Source organism: Punica granatum, chromosome 8 (genome assembly GCF_007655135.1).
Source record: "Punica granatum isolate Tunisia-2019 chromosome 8, ASM765513v2, whole genome shotgun sequence".
NCBI classification, from domain to species: Eukaryota; Viridiplantae; Streptophyta; class Magnoliopsida; order Myrtales; family Lythraceae; genus Punica; species Punica granatum.
In genome coordinates this window covers 12,813,986-12,833,129 of record NC_045134.1, presented here as the reverse complement: position 1 = coordinate 12,833,129, position 19,144 = coordinate 12,813,986, and the positions used below count along the sequence as shown (strand labels likewise).

Below are 19,144 nucleotides of genomic sequence, written 5' to 3'. Positions count from 1 at the left end.
TTAGTTAATTTGATGATTTGTGACTCGTTTGGACTTTTTTTTTGGTGAAAAAAGCAGATAATTAAGAATTAATCATTCGTGCACGAAGTGCTTACAAATCTTGGGGTCGTAAGCCCCATTAAGTCCTCGAGTAACAGCTTCCTAATAGAGGATGGGGGGTGGGGTAGGATAACAAGTTCTTGCGGTAATCCAACTCCAAAATTAACAAGATGGTCGACACACTTGTTGGCCTCTCTATAGTTATGTCTTGGGATGATGACCTCAAAATTGCGACAAAGAGTCCTGCAGTCATCAATCAAATTTGTTAGGGCCTTGTTGGACGAATTTCCCCATACCCAACTGAGGATTAGCCTGGCATGTAGCTCGACAATTAAGCGTCGAACTCCACAGTGTTGTGCAACATTCAGTCTTTGCCGAAGGGCTTTGAGCTCAGCCATTGGGCTTGTTGTGCTTCCCAGGTTCATCCAATAACCTCTAACCCATATGCCTAAAGAGTCCCGAATGAGGCCTCTTGCTCTAGCTATGCATGGGTTGCCTTTGGAGCAACCATCTGAGTTAAGTTGTGAAAACCATCAGGTGGTGGCTCCCATTTGACTTGGATGCTCAAGCTGGAAGTTACGGTAAAAATGGGTTGGGATGCATAGAACTCTGCCGAAACATGAATGGTGTGTTTGATGAGGTTACTATGGAGAGGTTTTGAAGAGAATAAAAGATAATTCTTGTTTTTCTAGAGGTTCCATTTAGCGAAGGCAAAGAGTACACTCCAAGGAATGTTGAGGTGGGACGCTTGGGAAGATAAGAGGTTGTAGCGGATCCAATCCTTAACAAGTGATGAAAAGGTGCCCAACTTAGAGGCCGAGATCTTCATGTTATGCCAAAAGGATTGTGCTATAAGGCAGTCCCGAAGGATATGATCAATGGTTTCTAGTTTTGAAAGACATCTTGGGCAGAAGGGCAGAATAGCAAGACCCCGGTGAGCAAGGAGGTTTGCGGTGGGAAGCCGATCTCTAATGGACAACCAAATGAAGTAGTGCATTCGGGAGAGAGTTGGACATTTCATAATCAGTCCCATTCATCTTCTGAGTTGTCATGGTGATCAAGCTGGAGGATATAGGCAGACTTATTAGTGAAATTTCCATCTCGAGAAGGTCCCCAAATAATTGAGTCTGGAATGTCATGTCTGAGGTCGATGGGGAGGCCTTGGATTAAGTCTCGGATCGCTTTGGGCAGTTCAAAGGGAAGGGAAGTGAAATCCCAGGTCCTTTGTCGTGAGAGAACTGAGCTAACCAGTCTAAGCTCTTCATGGTTAGGTAGTGGTCCCTGTATGAGGTTTTTAAGCGGTGAATCACCAATCCAGTGGTCGTTCTAGAAGCTAGCAGATTCTCCGTTGCCAATTAGCCACTTGGCTCATTTGTTCCAAACTTTCATACCGATAGTGATAGCTTTCCAATTGCTAAAGCCTCGTCGAAGTCGGGTTAGGTTGCTTGCTGCGAATTGGTGCCGGAGGAGGCAAGCCCAAGGGTCATGGGAGGTTGATGCTTTGAAGACGAGGTTACCAAGAAGGGCTTTGTTGCGGTTGTCCATGTTGGGGATTCCTAAGCCTCCCATAGATTTAGGTCGCGTGATGACCTCCCAAGATACAAGGTGCAACTTCTTTTTATCGGATGTAGATCCCCATAGGAAGTCTCGGTTGATCTTATCCAGGTTGGAGATAGTAGTTTTCGGAAGCCGTGAGCATTGCATGAAGTAGGAAGGGATGGCTGCGCATGTTGAGTTTATGAGTACAGCTCGGCCTGCCATGGATAACATGCTGGATTTCCAACCTGCGAGCTTTGCACGGACCTTTTCGACAATGAAGTTGAAGTCTTTCGCTTTATAAGGGGAAGGCCGATGGGGAATCCCAGGTATTTTCCGAGATCTTCAGTTTCTCGGTTGTTCAATATTAAGCAGGTTTCTTCTCATTGAGCCCTGGATGTGTTCTTGGAGAAGAGAAGTTTAGATTTCTCCAGATTGACCTTCATACCCGATTCTTCGCAGAAGGAATCAAGGATAGTTTTGATAAAGCTGCTCGTGTTAGGAGTGGTGGTGCCCATTAAGAGAATATCATCGGCGAAAAGAAGGCGTGTTAGATAGAGGCTACCACGGGCTGGCCTAACTCCCTGCCAAGTTCTTGAGCGCAATTTGTCTTCGATGAGGTTGACTAGATACTCCATGCAGAGGATGAAGAGGTAGGGGAAATGGGTCCCCTTGTCGGATTCCACGGGAGGGCATGAAGGAATCAAGGCAGCTGTCATTGAGCAGAATGGAAGCCGAGGTAGAAGTTACACATGCCATTATCCAGTCAATCCAGGCATTCGGAAAACAAAAGTGCTGAAGGACTTCGCATATGAAGGACCATTCAAGACGGTCGAAGGCTTTCTCCAGGTTTAGTTTAAGAACAAAATTCCCCCGTTTCCCTTTGCATTTTCTGAATGAGTGCATAACTTCCCGAAGTAATATAACATTATCAGCGGCTCTTCTACCAAGCAAGAAGCTGCACTGGAAAGGCAAAATGAGGTCGTGAAGAAGGGGACTCATCCTTCTCACCAGTATTTTGGAGATGATTTTATAGATTGTAGTACAAAGGCTAATGGGACAGTATTGTGAGATGGTTTCTAGTGACTTGTGCTTCGGGATAAGCGAGATTAGGGTATGGTTAGCACCATCAGGCAAGGTAGCTGAGTTGAAGAACTGGAGGATAGCTTGCTGGACGGAGGGCTCGACAATGTCCCAACACCTCTGATAGAAGCAAGCGTGGAGACCATCCGGTCCTGGTTTTTTATAAGGCTTGATAGAGAAAAGGGCATTGGTAATGTCCTCACTCAGAACAGGACGGAGAAGGGAGGTAGCCTTAGCGGGGTCTAAGGTTATTCTCTAGCTCGGGAAGTCGGGCATAGCTAGACAGGTGAAGGTTTTGTTGGAGCTGAATAGCTGTTGAAAGTGAGATTGGATCAAGGCTCTGAGAGATATGTTGTCAGTGATCCATTCGCCAACCGAGTTCCGAAGGGTCGAGATCCTGTTTCGACGGCGATGAATTATAGTAGACACATGGAGAAACTTAGTATTCCGGTCGCCTTCCATAATCCAGTTAGTTCTAGCTTTGAGTGCCCATAGCTCTTCCTCTTGCATAAGAATCAAAGAGTATTCTTCTCGGAGTTTTTTCTCCAGCTCAACTAAGAATTAGATGGGATGGATGGCTAGGGCTCGTCGGATACCAACCATACGTGCTAAGCAAGTACGTTTCCAATGAAAATCATTCCTAAAGGTCTCTTTGTTCCAGTGCTGAACGTTGGGTTTAAAGAGCATGATGGCCTTATTGTGATCGAAGTTAGCTTGCCCCCACGATTGGAGGACTAGCTTCTTGAGCCCCGTGTGTGAGAACCATATAGATTCAAAACGAAAGGGGCGGTTAGGGGTGGTATCCGTTGTGGGATTTAGCTTGAGTAAAAGGGGGCAGTGATCAGAGTAGATGCGAGGAAGACGGCGTAGTGAGGCTTCCGGAAAGAGTAGGTGCCAAGCAGGGTTAGCGACCGCCCGATCAAGTCTTTCCATGATGAGGATTGAGGATGAGCGCAAGTTTGTCCAAGTGTGTCTTGGCCCCGTATAGCCGAGATCAGTGAGAGAGCAAGTTTCCAACATCGCGTTGAAGGTTGATATCATGTTTACGTTCATAGGAAAACCACCTATCTTGTCTAAGCTACTAGTGATTTCATTGAAATCCCCAATGGCTACCCAAGGCATATTCATGGACTCAGAGATTGTGCGAAGATTTTCCCAAAGGATTTATCGCTCTCTAGGGCGAGGGCTGGCATAGATAGCAGAGAGTGACCAAGGAGAGGAGACAGGATGGCACACCTGAGCTATTGCGTGGACCTCCTGTTCGGTAGAGCCCGTAATGTCAAGTTGGACTCGATCAGTTCGCCACATGATCCAAATTCCTCCAAATAGACCTGTAGTTTCTGTGCAGAAGAAGCCATCAAAGGGGAATGTGTTGGCGACTCGGGTTGCTTGATCACCCGAGAGACGGGTCTCGGTGAGGATGACGATGTCGGGATGATGATTATTGACGAGATCTCTCAGGGAGTGTCTGAAGTTGGCATTACCAACCCCTCTGCAGTTCCACACCAACATGTTCATATGAAATAGATTTGGCTCCGTCATGTTTGTATTTTGATTGATGGTTGTATCCATTGGTGAATATGGGAAAATGTATCTGTCTTCAGTTACTGGGATCGCCTGAAAGGAGATTTCCACTTCCCCTTGTGGCATTGGCCAAGTCGTTACTGAGAGTCATATTTTCTGGACATGGAAGCTTGGTAGGACTCGTTTGGACTTAATCAGAGGTAATTGACTTCCCATTGCTTGAGATTAGGCTTAATTAGGTTCAATTGGCCTTAATTAGCTTAAAATTGATCTTCTAAGCATGTTGAGAAATTTTTGCTAAGTTGATCCGAGAGTCGATTGGTTGATTTAGGGATCAATTAGGCTTGGTTATGTGCTAATCGATTGCGTGACAAGGCCTAATTGTGGCCAATTCTTTTATCTCTTGCTTCAATTGATGAATGGACCCTTTAATCGTGCGGATAGCAATGTGGCTGACTGGACATAGTGTCCAATTAGGTCTGATTTTGCTTAATTAGAGTCTAATTATGAGTAATTAGACCGATTTATGTGAAATTGACCTAATTAGTGTTTCGGCCATAGGAATTGAAGTCTAGTTGAGTCTAATCGAATGACTTCAGGCCTAATTAGTGTAAATAACCATTTGTGAGTATGGCCAAATTTGTGTGTGAATAATTGAGTCAAAATCGGGCAAAATGTGAAATTGTTGTATTTATTTGTAATAATCATATATACTTGGCTTAATCACATGGGACTAAGGGTAATTAGATACTCTTTAGATTTAGGGTGGGTCATTAGGACCCGGGATCCTTGAACCAGTTAAAGTCAATTACTTGACTTAATTAAATAAAAATCCCATTTTTGCGTCTAAATTGATTAAACATCGTTAACCATGCATATTGGCACGAATAATAGGGATTAAGGGTAATAACCCACTAATGGAGTCCTAGGATTTAAATTGAAGGTCGAATTGACATTGAGGGAATAAGGACTACTTTTGTTAATTTTTGGGATTGACTGGCCTAATCATGTAAATATGGCCTTGTTAATAAAAATGGATAAAACCGGATGAATTGTTAATAAAATATGTGAATATAGGAAAATAGACTTAGAATTTTTTTAACTTAGGCGTTCTACACCCATTTTCCTCTCTTCGGGCTCTAAACCCATTTCTAGGCTCACTCGGCCTATGGGACATATGCTGGCCTGAATGTATCCTCATTTAGTTTTGCCCTGAAGGTATAGCCCATTTTATTTTTCTTGACTTGAATGTGGGGCCGATTTTTTTCAGAGTTGGACTGTATATTTGTATATAAGCACGTAGATCGTGCGGAATCTGTAATCTATAATTTATTTATTTATAAATTAGCAAATATGGCCTTGACCTAGGATAAACAACTCTATTTTAAAATAAAAAATGTTAGAAACTGATAGGAGCCGAGGAGGGTACGGAAAATGCTAGTTATTGGCTTGCAGTCTTCTAATCTCGTAATAAAGTCCTTGGAGTCATTTCTTTGGTTTAAAGACGGAGTAAAACTTAAATTCTTAGGTGGTTAGTGTCTTGAACCCTTAAGTGACTTAGGAGCTTACTGACCAAATAAAACAGTGTAGTGACAACTCCCATCCAATTAGGTCACAAGCATACATGGACTAACAGAATTCTAAATTGAGGGCGGAGGCTTAAAAATCACGTTCATCGCGACACCTGCTAATGAGGAAAACTCAGAATTTCTTGATCTTAAATCGAAGGAAATGTTACCGTAACATGATACTCCCGGTCAATAAGTTAATGACGCTAAAGTCAGAAGAAATTGCCATAGAGGAGAGAACACGTACTTCCAGAATCCGAAAGCTAAAGAAATTACGATGGGGGAGAAGACTTCCAATTTAGACCCACAACTTGCCTTTATTCCTCGATATGGACTTTTCAAGGACCATAAAGGCAAATCTCTAATTTCCAAGAAGAACCTCTAGAAAATTCTTGGAGATATCCCCATCCATGCAATTGGGTTGAGTAGACCAGAAATTGCATCTGGATCACCGATTCCGTAGATTATGTATGCTCAGCATTAATAATAAATATATAATAATAAAGAGTTATATTTATTTAATTAGGTCATGGAATTCCTGGAAACATATAAAATAAAAATAGAACTGTAATATATGATTGCTCGCTGATCATATGGACTGAATTTTTGTAGGCCGACCGAAGTATGATCCAAAATTTTACCCTGAAGAATGGAAAATCTGTTGCGGAATGATTACGTAGTTGAGAGTTTTATATGAACCTTCTTATCCGTGGATGTAGCGAAAATACAATACCTTGCGGGAACTATGTATACCGTGTGTACTTTATCTATATTTTCTTGTTCACGGATGGACTCCAGATGTCATAATTAGGATGGTTCCACGAAAATGTTCTCCTTAAATGTTGAATGACTCATGTTTGATACGATTGCATATATAATACCATTTTCTCAAATTATATCTGACCAAAAAAATATTAAACATAAAAAATAGGGTATAGCGTAATGGCGCATGCCATAACCTGTTCGATACCTAGTGAGACTAGTAGTGCACCTTTACTAATTATTTCTTCCAAGATTGCGACAACAATGTCTCCCCTTAAAAAAGGTTTCAGATTCAAGTCTTATATAGAGAAAATTCATGATTGAGAGAGTCTTATCTTTTAATGGGCTGACTCGGCTTCAATTGGATTAGTCGGGATATTAGTTTACACACGACATTTGAAAAATAACACAGAAAGACACGACTTTCGAATTTAGTTGCGAATCTAGTATGCTGTTAAATTTTCGACTAAATATAACGGTAACGGCTGACGTGGACTTAACGGTGCCACGTGGCACAATATTATTGGACAAGTGAACTCCACACTATTTCATTTAATAAAAAAATAATTCAAAAAAAAAAAAGAAAAATGGTGGAAAAGGGGACGGGGTCTGCTGTGGTGGCGAACCCAGTGGTCACCACCCTCCAATCGGGGTCGCCGACCACCCCTGCTATGGCCAACGACCTCGATTGGGTGGATAGTGGCCGCAGTCGAGGCCCCTACAACCGGAATAAAAAAAGCCCCAATTTCGAGCCTCTTTCTATTTCGACAGTGAGGGCCTCGATTGCGGCGACCACCACTTCAATCGGGGTCGCCAACCACAACAGAAGTGGTCGGCGACAGCAGAGGATTTGGGGGGAAGGGAGGGTGGCGGCCGCCAGCGTGACTACCACTGCCGACCCCTCCCCTTTCTTCCGTTTTTTTCTTTTTAATTTAGTTTAAATTATTAGAATTATTTGTATTGAATAAAAAGATGTGGAGTCCACTCCTCCAATAATATTGTGTCATGTGACACCATTAAGTCAATGTCAGCCGTTATCATTACATTTAGGATAAATTGCACTTGTAGTCCAAAAAGTTTTACAAATATTTCAATATGGTACAAAAAGTTTTTTTGCTACTTGATGGTACAAAATGTTTCAAAGTTGTTTCAATATAGTACAAACCGTCAAGCTGTCCTTTACAAGACTGTAAATTTTGCACCATCATGTAACTTACGTAAAACATTTTGTACTATTAAGTTATAATTTCAAAACATTTTGCACCATCATGTAACGTCCCACAAAAATCGGTTTTGCACCAACAGCGTCGGCTTGACGGCGTCAATGGTGAGATGACGGTTTGTACTATACTAAAACAACTTTGAAACATTTTGTACAGTCAAGTAGCAAAAAAAACTTTTTGTACCATATTGAAATATTTGTAAAATTTTTTGGACCACCAGTGCAATTTACCCTTATATTTAATGGAAAATTTAACTGCATGCTATATTCATAACAAATATTATGTATTTCTATGCTATTACTCAAAGTTTGTGATAGAATCAGAAAAAAGAAAAAAGAAAAAAAAAAGAAGAGAGAGAGAGAAGACGGTAAAAGTCGTGCTTTTTTTTTTTGGATGATATACTCATAAAACAACGTACGAAAAAGGTCATTAGGTTTCAGGGATGAACCCGACAGGAAGCTTCTTGTGAACTTCGTTCGAAACCCCGCGAGCCGCATTATTGTACGTAACCGTACAACATGTTCAAATTGTCAAACTACACACGCATATATATATATATATATATATATATATCCTTGTGTGCGTTCGTGTGTTTAACTAACCTCATTCAGTCATTCTCCTCAAAAAATATATTCTAGCTAGCTCCACGATTCATCCCCTTTCCTTCAAACGCTTAGAGAGAATGTCCTCCCCCCTCGGTCTTAAGGACTTGCGTCGGGTTTTTGACAACCTTGATAAGAATGGCGACGGGCTCTTGAGTACTGAGGAGCTGAACTGGCTCCTCAACATGATCGGCCACATACACAGCCTCGAAGAGCTTGAGTCTTCCATCGGGAAATCGAGTGTCGACTTTCACGAGTTCTTGATCTTCTACAACTCCATCTCGGACAAAAGCAACGGGAGCATCGCCATTGGAGAGGAGGCTGACTCCAGGGAAAACATCGAACTGGAGACCGATCAAGAGGATGACCTTTTCCAGGCTTTCAAAGTGTTCGATCTCAATGGTGACGGATTCATTTCTACCGAGGAGCTCCAGAGTGTGCTCTCGAGGTTGGGAATGTGGGACGAGAGGAGCGGCAGAGACTGCGGGAGAATGATCAATGCATACGATACCAATAGGGACGGGCTGCTCGATTTTCTGGAGTTTAAGCATATGATGTTGTTTACAGTTTCTTGATTCATAATGATATACACTTAATTGATATTATTCCCTCTTTACTCATCACATCCATATATTGATTATCAAAATTTTAATGGGGAAAGATATGCAATTTTGGATTGAATTTTCTTAAAGGAACTGGTTTTAATAATTAAACGTATTTGTTCTCATCAATACCATTATAAGGTTAATTTTCTTTCTCTTTTTGCCTATCATACGTTACTTCCAAGCTCACGACGCTATTGTAACCCTAAAAAGAGATTGGTAAAGCACTTAATTTTAAAGGTTTAACTACTCATCATTTTAAATGTACGTGAAAATCTTAAATAATTGAACCTTATAATATTACTAGTATTCTATTCCGTGCGTTGCATAGGTTTATTATTGCATACCTAATATCATTTTTATGGGAATTACTCACACTTTTAACAAAATATTTCTTATTGATAAAAACAATAATTAATTTGAATTTAAAACAGTAATTTTCAATAAAATTATACTAAATATAAATAAACTGATAATAATGTTACAACTAATTGTCTTATATATCCAATATGAATTAAATTCACGTTGAGAGAGTTTTACCTCTTAATAAACTGACTCGGCTCAATTGGATTAGTTGGGAACCAATTGGGCTTACGGATACTAGGATTCACACAGAAAATATTATATTAGTTCGAAAGAGCTTGCACTTGGATATATTAAATTGTGTATTATACCATAGATATCATGTGGATATGTGCATACGATAATTAATAATATAAAATTGTAATTATATAAGTAATTTAAAAATATATATCGTATTTTAGATGTCTATCATATCAAATATAGTGCTTAAAGTAATAGAAAAATATAAACTATTTTTGAATTATTCGATAATTTTATAACATAAGAAAGTTTAATAAAAATTATTTATCAATAAAGCAAATTTATGAATCTAGCCTTATTAAATATAACCCTATTAATTATTTTTAGGAGTCAATTTTACTTGTGCTGGTATACACATAATAAGATTCTTATGATTAGCAAAAATAATTGTAATGTACTCATACGATTAATAATGACCGATTATATATATTATGGATGTATGTGTGCCATATATGATGCATATGTTGTTGAATTATGAGAAAAAATATGAAAAAGTAATGAATAATTGAGATAATGTAATGATTCTGTTGTTGAATTGTGAAAAAAGTAATGAATAGTTTGGATAGTTTAGTATTAAAAATTGAATTGAATGGTTAAAAAAATTAAAGAAAAAGGGAAAAGTAATAACTATTTTGTTGAATTGAAAATAAGTGGAGTTAAGTGGAGTATAATTAAAAAAATTTAAAAAACTAAAGGGGCCTACACAATTATATTTTCTCTCACAATTATTACTTTCTCCTATATTATCAACAATTCATTACTTTCTCTCATATTCACGACTCACACTGACTTGAGCGTTGGATAAGAAAATCGGGCACCACCTCGGATCTCCCCTTGTGCAGGTGTTTGAGGTTGAACATGGGCTGTGGATCCATTTTCTTCATCAACGAGATGCACGTGAATTACTCGTAGCTTGGACCCGAATTTCGTGGTCCTAACACATGCTTAGACGGAGACTCAACATGGGAAACATATGATTAATGGTCCAAACAAATTCAATAAACATTTTGCCTGTGCGCAATTATTATATTGAATAATATTCGTCCAAAAATAATAAGGAAAAAAATTGAGGCAGGCTAGTATTACTTTTTTTTCTATTACAATAGGAGGCTCATGCCTTAGTACAAGGAAATAAAAATGAAATCTAAATAAAGGGGTACGGGTAGTCCCACTGATAAGAATTGAACCTGGAACCTCTAGGTTACCAAGTGAGGGTGTTAGCCACTGCACTACACTCCATTTCTCGATATTCAGGCTAGTATTACTTTGAGTGGGGGAAAGATAGGAGAGAGTATATATGTATATATATCTAGCAAAAAAAATACATATCTATACAAATCATTTAAGGAGGCTCGTGAGTCTATTAAGATATAATGGGGGCACTAGCACGAGATATATTCACCGTGACTCATCGGGATTGGACAGTGATGGTCGAGCGCGTCTTTCGTGAAAGAAGTCACTATGCGAATTGGCTTTTATGCTCACTCTACCGGTCGTCCATAGACATGGTATTTGTCCACTTGGGCTCCATTTCTTGTTATTTGGTGGTGTTATAAGGCCATCATACCTTGTTATAGTATTGTTTGACCTATTTTTCTATTGAACTGGGGTCTCGGACCCAAATTCACCACCATGCCTCATTATTGCATTATTTGAGTTATTTTTTATTGAACTCGGGCCTCGGCCTCAAATTCACCAAAAAAAAGGGAAAAAAAAGAGAAGAAAAACTATAAAAAAAAATGGGACACAAAAGGGGATAAATAGTCTCATTGACAAACGAGTATTAAACATGGAACCACTTGATTTCAGGTAATTGAGTGTCACGGGACTGGACTATACCTATTTATCAATTTTCATGTTTAAGTCTAGCCTTATAAGGGGAGAAGCCAATTCGACTTTTCTTTGGTTCTTTGATTGAAATGGTTGAGACTTTTCTGGTGATGATTGAGATGTGAGTTGAAGAATCGTAAAACTCTATCGCAATCTATTTAAAGTCATCCTTATTCAAAGATTGCATCATTGCTCATGTGAGATTCGATATATTTTCGAGAAAAGAATTTAGAACTCGACCTGAAGCAGGGAAAATGTTGATGATTTTTATCATAATAGAAATACTTTCCTTTATTCTTATTATCTACTATTACATCCACGACCGTTATTTGTAATACCGAAATTCGATATATCTTTATTTTTATTGTGGAGATATTTTCTTATGTGATTTTTTATGTAGAGGATACAGATTTGATGTTAAACTGACCTACATCTTGATTGTTGTTAGTGAATGCAGCCAGGGATATTTTTGGCTTAAAAGCCAAATAAGTCCAACCTATTTGGTTATTCTTTAAGCCAAAAAAATAAGAAAAATCGAATAATCTAATTTAGAGAAAGTGGCCAGGCTCTTGCTTAAAAATCTAGAGGTTCTATGTTCTATTCTCACATCAATAAGATTACACATGCCTCTTTGTTTGCTCTTCCTCTAAAACGGACAAAAAACCGACCTAATATTACTCAAGTATGAATAGCGCAAATTTGACTATGTTTTGACCATTTAGGTACACACCTACATATATTAAAACGTAAATGAAAAGAAGCATGTTAGAAGAGAAGTTTGGTGCAGTGGCATTGCCTTTGACTTGAATTGGTTTTAGTTGGACTTTTGCTAGTGAGACTTTCCGTACCTCTTGATTTCCCCTTCTCCTTAGTTCGTGTGTAATCATAATAACCAAAAAAACAAGAAGGGACGCTTTTGCAAACATATAAAAAGAGGGAGGCCCAAGAGAAAATGGGCTGAAAGAAGTTACAACAGTTGACCTCCGAAAGTTTAGGGTTTCGATGGCCCCCGGAAACGACGGGGCTCCGGCTGAGGAGGGAACCAGTCAATGCGGTGTCGCCGGTTCGTCTCCGAAGCCCGATGAGCCGAACCCTTGCTGCCCAACAGTGCCGGCCGAGAGCGACCCTTGCGAAGGCAGTTCCGGCGCCGCCGTGGGTTTCCGGACTTACAAGCGGCGCAAGCTACTGGAGAAGTCGAGTTCCGCCACCAGGAGCGGGCAGGAGGGGACGCCGAACACCGACGGGACGGTTCAGCTGGAAACTCAGGTTTGCATTGTGCTTTTGAGGCCTAATTGTGCGGGGAATTCTTTTTTGCGTTGACGAGGATGCGGCTGTTGAGTCGCCATTTCAAGAATTTGCCAGCATGAGTCGTCAGTTCGAGGAGTTAATCTTGTCGAATTTCGCTAGTAGTTGGACATTTGGCCGAGGAACGAGTCTTGAACTGTGGAATTCAAGTCAGTTGTAAGTACGAATCATTCGGCGATGGTGTTGCCGTGTCAAATTCTGCAAATTATTCGGGAAGTAAGGCTGAAGGATGAGTCAGTAATTGCAAGACCAAATCTGTTCATGCCTAGAGTCTTGAAGGTCTGTCTGACTCGTAAGGTCAAGGTTGGCCAAGTCCATATTTGCTTATGCTTTAAATGAAGCAGCCATATGAGGCAGGAAATTAGAGAATTGAGAAATTGAAGTAAGGACTGTTGTTTTATGTTCGATGTGGTTGAAGAATGTAGCACATGTCATTTAATGTCATAAAAAAATTCGGGTCCTTCACCTAATGGATATTAAGAGGCTGGCTCATTTCTCGTTGATAATATCTATTTGAAAGATTATCTTTCTGTGAGATTCTCCATTGCCCTGCTGCAGTTTCTCATAGTTTATGCTCAGGGTCTATGTTTGGTTCCTTGCAGACTTCTAAGGAACTGCAAGATAGAGCTTCAGAAGGCACTGTATTTGAAGAAGTTCATGCCTCCACATTAGCTTCTCACGGAGCTGCTGATGATCTTAGCGATTCTACACACGGGCAATGGTGCAAAGTTGTGTTGGAGCAGATAAACCATTCATTGAGTGAGGGCGGGGGTCTAGCAGGATGCATTAAGAAAGCAATCCAACATTCGCTTGACATTAATAGTACAAAAATTAAGGTTTGGGGAACAACATATTCTCATTGATCTTGGTCTTGCCTTTCACCTCTTTCTCATCCTCCTATTTAACGCATGGTATATTATAAATTGTTTAGGAACCTGTATTCATGTCTGATGGAAGGCCTGGACATGCTGCTCAGGCAGGGTGGATGTGTAATGGTTTTGCAGCTAAGGGTGCTGGATGTACATTGAACGGCTCCTCCGATGAATTCAATCAAGACTCAATGAATGAGACGTGTCTACGCGCTTTCTACAATGTTATAATATCTGGAAAGTTTAATCTGTTGTGTAAGCTTCTGTCTGAAAATTTTCAAGGAAGCAAGATTGATCGTTTATTGGACTTCGGACTCATTGACTCAAGGATGAAGGAAGGGATTTATAAACACTCACCTGCACGTTTCTCTTCAGACTTTGAGCAGGTGATGTACTTGCTTAGTGAATTTCCAAGTTTTGTCTATGATTTGCTTCACACTTTCTTTAAATGGCCAAGTTAATGATCTTCAAAGGATAGACAATAGCCTCCTTTTGCTGTCAAGGAAATGTTGTTAGCTGACATATTGTTATTGTGCTACATGGATTTGGCTTTTCCTGACGTCTTCTCGTGCCTCTGGCTGTCCCAGGAAAACCTTTTGCTTGCACTGGCTACTCTTTGTATTAATCACATATGGACTTTATTCTGCTTCTGCATTAGTGCATTTGTTTGAATACGAGTCTACATATATAGCTTCAGGATATTGATTTCTTAGTAGCACATTTGTTTTATAAACCAGAATTGAAAAGAGGTAATCTTATCTTGAGCATATTTTGCAGGTTTGGCGAAAGCTTGAAGGGATTGGTATTCAGTTGCTTTCTCTTGCAAAGGGTCTTGCAGACCTATCTAGAATTCCTTGTCATGAACATGTGAGACAAGTTATGGTACTGTTTTCTTCTTTATGCTCCACCGTTTTCCATCAGAAATAGCTGGTCATGTATGTGTGTGTGTGTGCGTGCCATTTGCAGAAGTTGTCTTAAAATATGTTGTCGCACTATTGTGGCAGTGTCATCCGTAGACCTCAGTCTCTCCCTCTCTTTTTCTTTGTTATGATCCTCTTGTCCTTATGTGAAAAAAGCAACGGAGTGCACATCTGGTAGAGAACATAATGAGGTTGAGATACTATAGCAAATTCATATTCTACAGAAATAATGTTTATGCTTAGGACTATAGTTTCTTAGCTAGTATTACTCAGAAAGCAGATATTCCAACATTTTCGGCCATTTAGTCTCTTGTGTGGACAGAAGCCTGCTGGCAGTGTCTAGAGCAGACCAAGAAAAGATTACTTCATTTCTGTTTGTAGGTCCTTTAATTAATTGGCTGATAACATGATATGGTTATAGGTTGATATTTATATATGGAGTAATAGGATTTACAGATATTTCTTTGCCCTGATTGCCTTATTCTTTAGATTTTGTGCATTTTCATCGGACTTCACCGGTGCAAAAAGGAAAAATATAAAATAAAATAAAATAAAAGGCCATCAGGATTGGATGTTGCTCAGGCTTTCCTCATGTACTGCAGACTTGGTTTTGTTGACTGTTTGAATGAAAAGTAATTTGCTTGCTGCATGCTAGGTACATGCCCAAGATCCTCAGCGTGATACCAAATTGGAACAAGCAGGGGATTGGAGTGTGTTCAAGGACTGCACTTGTAGACGTTGTGGTGAGAGAGCACATGGGAGGGAATGCTTAATATGCGACTCATGTGAAGACATGTACCATGTTTCTTGTATTGAGCCTGCAGTAGAAGAGATTCCCCCACGGAACTGGTATTGCACCCAATGCATTTCATATGGAAAAAGACCGACTCACGAGAACTGTGTTGTGTGCGAGAGGTTATGCAGTTTGAAAACTGACTTCACTAGTGTCGGCGAGAAAATAGCTTTGAGTAACAGGGAGAAGGATTTGGCATGTAGCAATGATGATGATAGTAGCAAGCCATTGCAGAATTCTTTGGGTCTCTGCAACACATGTGGGAGTGACATGTTTGAAGATGAAATTATCAGAGAATGTGGTCACTCTCTTTGTCCTCATGGGAATTACCATGAGAGATGCTTGACTGCAAAGCAATTGAAGTCTTATGCCTCCTACTGGTACTGCCCTTCTTGCCTCTGCCAAGCGTGTCTCTCAGATCAGGATGACGATAAGATCGTCTTGTGTGATGCGTGTGATCAGGCATATCACATCTACTGCGTGAAACCCCCCCTAAGTAAGATTCCGGTGGGGAAGTGGTTTTGCAGCAAATGTGAGGCTGGGATCCAAGCAATTCTCCGGGTTAAGAGGGCCTGCGAGGGTGTAAAAGTAAAGGGTAAACGCGGGAGGAAGAAAATCAAAGACAGAGTGGTACATCGAGGCAAGGGAAAGAGAATAAAGGAAGAAGCTGGTGAGGGATCAAGCAAAGGAGGAGGAATGGACATGCTCCTTAATGCAGCAAAGACTCTGAACTTCGAAGAGAACCTTGCTGCTGTCAGGATAAAGGGTTGAGATGGACTGAAAGAAAACAACTGCAAAGGTAATACCAACCTTGTACTATTGATTTTGTAATCTTTGGTGTGCTTGACGATAACCAGCTTCTGCTGAGAGTGTTTGGGGGAAGAACCAGATGCGATAGGTTAGTAAACTGTTTAGGTTTTTGGCTGACTTGTAGCTGCTTGGGGAAAAATGTAGATTGGTTTGACGAAGGGGAACTGACATCCATTCATTACCTTAGAATTGTATGTGGTGGATAGGCTCGATAGCGAGCTAACTTTGTATTCAATTGTATGACTGGAAGCTAATGTGGTAACGGACCAGCATACATTCTTTGGTTCAAATCAATTCAAATGATCAGTCTTTCATGTGAACATCTTGTGGACGTCTAGCCATCTTTCATGTAAATTGACTTGAGCAACTGCAGACCGTTGGTGAGTCTAGCTATCGTTGTCGATGTCTGGTTCTGTTTCTGTTGCTACCGTGTTTCATTTTGCATTCTCTTAGGTCGATCAAAAGATCATTGTGTAAATCGTATCCATGAGGAAGTGGCTTGCTGCGCATGGATCAGAACTTCATGGATTAATGTATAGATCTTGTTATAATCCGGCCTTGCCCATCATTTTTCTTCAATCCAAACATTGTGTCCGGTGACCTGAACAAATTAAGCGCTGTCAAACAAGCGACCTGAAACAAAATCTTCTCCGTGGAAATTAAATGATGTACCCATTACACGTACTCAAGATATATCCCAGATATTGAAGCATTAGATTGGAATTTAGAATGCTCGATGATATTTGGAGTAATCGGGGATACTTCGAGTGGGTAAAATGCCAATCTATCATTTATTTAAAAGAAATAATTGAGTTTGGTAAATTACCAACAAATAAAGGTTATGTTTGATTGGAATTGAAATAATAATTAATGAAATAAGTTCTTAACTTTGAATGAAGCGAGAACCGTCAAATGCTCCTATAAAACATTGCTTGATATACCGGAAAACTATTAAGTGCTAATAAAGAACATTACTCAATAAGGCTGATGTTCGTCATTTCTAGCATGAAAATTTTTATATATTATTTATTTTTTATAATTTAAACAAATAAATATGATTTTGAGAATCAAAAAACAGGAAAGAGAATGACAAAGGGAGGGGTGTGTTGGCTTCCATGCCCTCCCTATGCCGCCCAAAAAATGGTGGTCAGTTGACAAGCCACCACTGCTTGTATCTCGCACCTAATAGGGAGGTGAGGAAATGAAAGATGGTGCTAGCTGATTGATGAGCCACCACACCAAGGTCCTCTCCTTTTAGCCGTTCCTACCTCGTCTCTTCTGAAAGGCCCTCTCCTTTCACCAAAGGTGATCGTTTAGTAATTTCAACTTTCAAGTATACTCCCATGTGATTTGATAATTTCAAAGCTAGGTTCAAATCTCATCTATGCATTTGTCTCAAAATATTTGCTAGAAGTGTGATTTTTGGTTTGGTGTTGGTTGTTCAGTTCGTTTCACTTCGTACACAGTTTAACATGAGAGTTCGAGTTCGGTATTTGTTCCATTTGAGTAAAGTTTCAGGTTCGAGTATTATGAATGAAAAAAAATGCACGTTGTGAAGGCTGTATCTTTGAGTAGGCAAACCCATCTCGAGCTAAATTAGTCATGGTCATGATTATTAAATTTGCGAATTAATTTGTAGATTCGTACCAATTTAAGTATTTAAAGGGTGCATTTGAATTGAGATTTGCGAGTCCATCGATTCTACATTCAGGCTTTTCAAAGAAAAATTTCAGATATCTTGGGTTAGCCCAATCTAATAAATTGTAGGTCAGCCCAAAACATTCTTCCAGTTCAATTAGATAATTAGATCAGATTCAAAATTGTTTCCCTTTACTTTCTCTTTTATTCAAAACTGTTGGGAATTATAATCCCACATATAAAAAATGAAAGAATAACCATGAGTTTATATGAGACTTGAATATCAACACTTATCAGTTTAAGCTTTTAAGTGAATATGGGTTCAGGTCCGTATAAGTCAAATGAAATTCAATATGGTATCAAAGCCTAGGTTACGCGTATGCGCATCCACGTGCATGTACAAACCCACACCACGCCAGACCTAATATATGTCCAAGTGCAACCTAGAGTGCGCCTCGTGTTAGTGTCCCCCCTTGCCCGAGCAGGGAAGATGATCTCGGCTCGAGGTCAATTGTTGAGGGCGGGTGTTTAATAGAACGTTACGATGTGCAGGCAGAAATAGACTACACATTGCACGTGAGAGCCGGTATTGAGAATTATAATCCCACATTGAAAAAATGAAAGAATAACCATGAGTTTATATGAGGTTTAGGCACCAACACTTATCAGCTTGAACTTTTAAGTTGATATGGACCTAGATCTATATAACCCCAATGTAAATTTAATATCGTATCAGATTGGGTTACGCTTCCGCGTACCCACGTGGGCTCACACTACGCCGACCCATTATCGAGAGCAGCCAAAAGAGCATCTCGTGTTAGTTCTCTCTCGCTCGAGCATGGAAGGTGAGCTTGGCTCGAGTTAGTTGTTGAGTCGGGTGTTTAATGGCATGTGACAACATGTAGACAGAAATAGACCACACATTGCACGTGAGGGTGAGTGTTAGGAATTATAATCTCACATAGAAAAAAATTAAAGAATAACTATGAGTTTATATGAGACTTGAGTACCAACACTTATCAACTTAAGCTTTTAAGTGGATATAGGTCTAGATCCGTATAAATCCAGTAAAAATTTAATAAAAACCCAATTCGTCGTACATAGAGGTTTCAAAACCCCAAATAAAAAAGTCTCCTAGCCTTCCCTTGTTCTTTCTTGCCGTAACGCGATCGCAGTAGCCAATCGCTAGTGGCTGCCCATGAGTTCCCGTCTATCATCACCCAATTCTCGTCTCGAGTAGCTCGTGACCATGAGTTCACCTATCGTGCAGAATCTGCTTGGACTATTTTGGATTTATATGGGCTTATATTTATATTTACAATATGTTTAAGTATTCATATTTAATTTATTTTATGAGTAAGAAATATATATTCAATGCCCATGCCTAAAATTACATGGTTTGTAAATTCACGAATTTACGAATCGAATGTAGTAAAT

At 39.8% G+C, this 19,144-nt stretch overlaps 2 protein-coding genes across 4 annotated transcripts; both read left to right on the top strand.

Annotated features, from left to right (window-relative positions):
* The first annotated feature begins 8,332 nt into the window (after positions 1-8,332).
* Positions 8,333-8,951, top strand: LOC116188606 (probable calcium-binding protein CML44). Its single transcript, XM_031518064.1, has one exon. It carries the CDS (start codon positions 8,418-8,420, stop codon positions 8,910-8,912), a length of 495 nt encoding a protein of 164 aa, XP_031373924.1. The 5' UTR covers positions 8,333-8,417; the 3' UTR covers positions 8,913-8,951.
* A 3,365-nt stretch (positions 8,952-12,316) lies between these two features.
* Positions 12,317-16,458, top strand: LOC116189036 (PHD finger protein EHD3). Of its 3 annotated transcripts, none has more exons than XM_031518528.1 (5): positions 12,317-12,638; positions 13,280-13,513; positions 13,609-13,932; positions 14,324-14,413; positions 15,122-16,458. In XM_031518528.1, the coding sequence occupies exons 1-5, from the start codon at positions 12,375-12,377 to the stop codon at positions 16,028-16,030; spliced, it is 1,821 nt and encodes a 606-aa protein (XP_031374388.1). In that variant the 5' UTR covers positions 12,317-12,374; the 3' UTR covers positions 16,031-16,458. The 3 variants fall into 3 exon arrangements, with proteins under 3 accessions (XP_031374388.1, XP_031374387.1, XP_031374389.1); XM_031518527.1 differs by having other exon boundaries at positions 14,324-14,428; XM_031518529.1 differs by lacking the exon at positions 12,317-12,638 and adding an exon at positions 12,653-12,956 and having other exon boundaries at positions 14,324-14,428.
* The last annotated feature ends 2,686 nt before the right edge of the window (positions 16,459-19,144 follow it).

What these genes read in the sequence shown, in the direction of transcription:
- LOC116188606 (XM_031518064.1), top strand. Translation starts at nt 8,418, where the DNA reads ATGTCCTCCCCCCTCGGTCTTAAGGACTTGCGTCGGGTTTTTGACAAC.
- LOC116189036 (XM_031518527.1), top strand. Translation starts at nt 12,375, where the DNA reads ATGGCCCCCGGAAACGACGGGGCTCCGGCTGAGGAGGGAACCAGTCAA. An exon ending in CGGTTCAGCTGGAAACTCAG is followed by an intron (nt 12,639 to 13,279) that starts GTTTGCATTGTG and finishes GGTTCCTTGCAG; the next exon opens with ACTTCTAAGGAACTGCAAGA. An exon ending in TCTCTTCAGACTTTGAGCAG is followed by an intron (nt 13,933 to 14,323) that starts GTGATGTACTTG and finishes CATATTTTGCAG; the next exon opens with GTTTGGCGAAAGCTTGAAGG.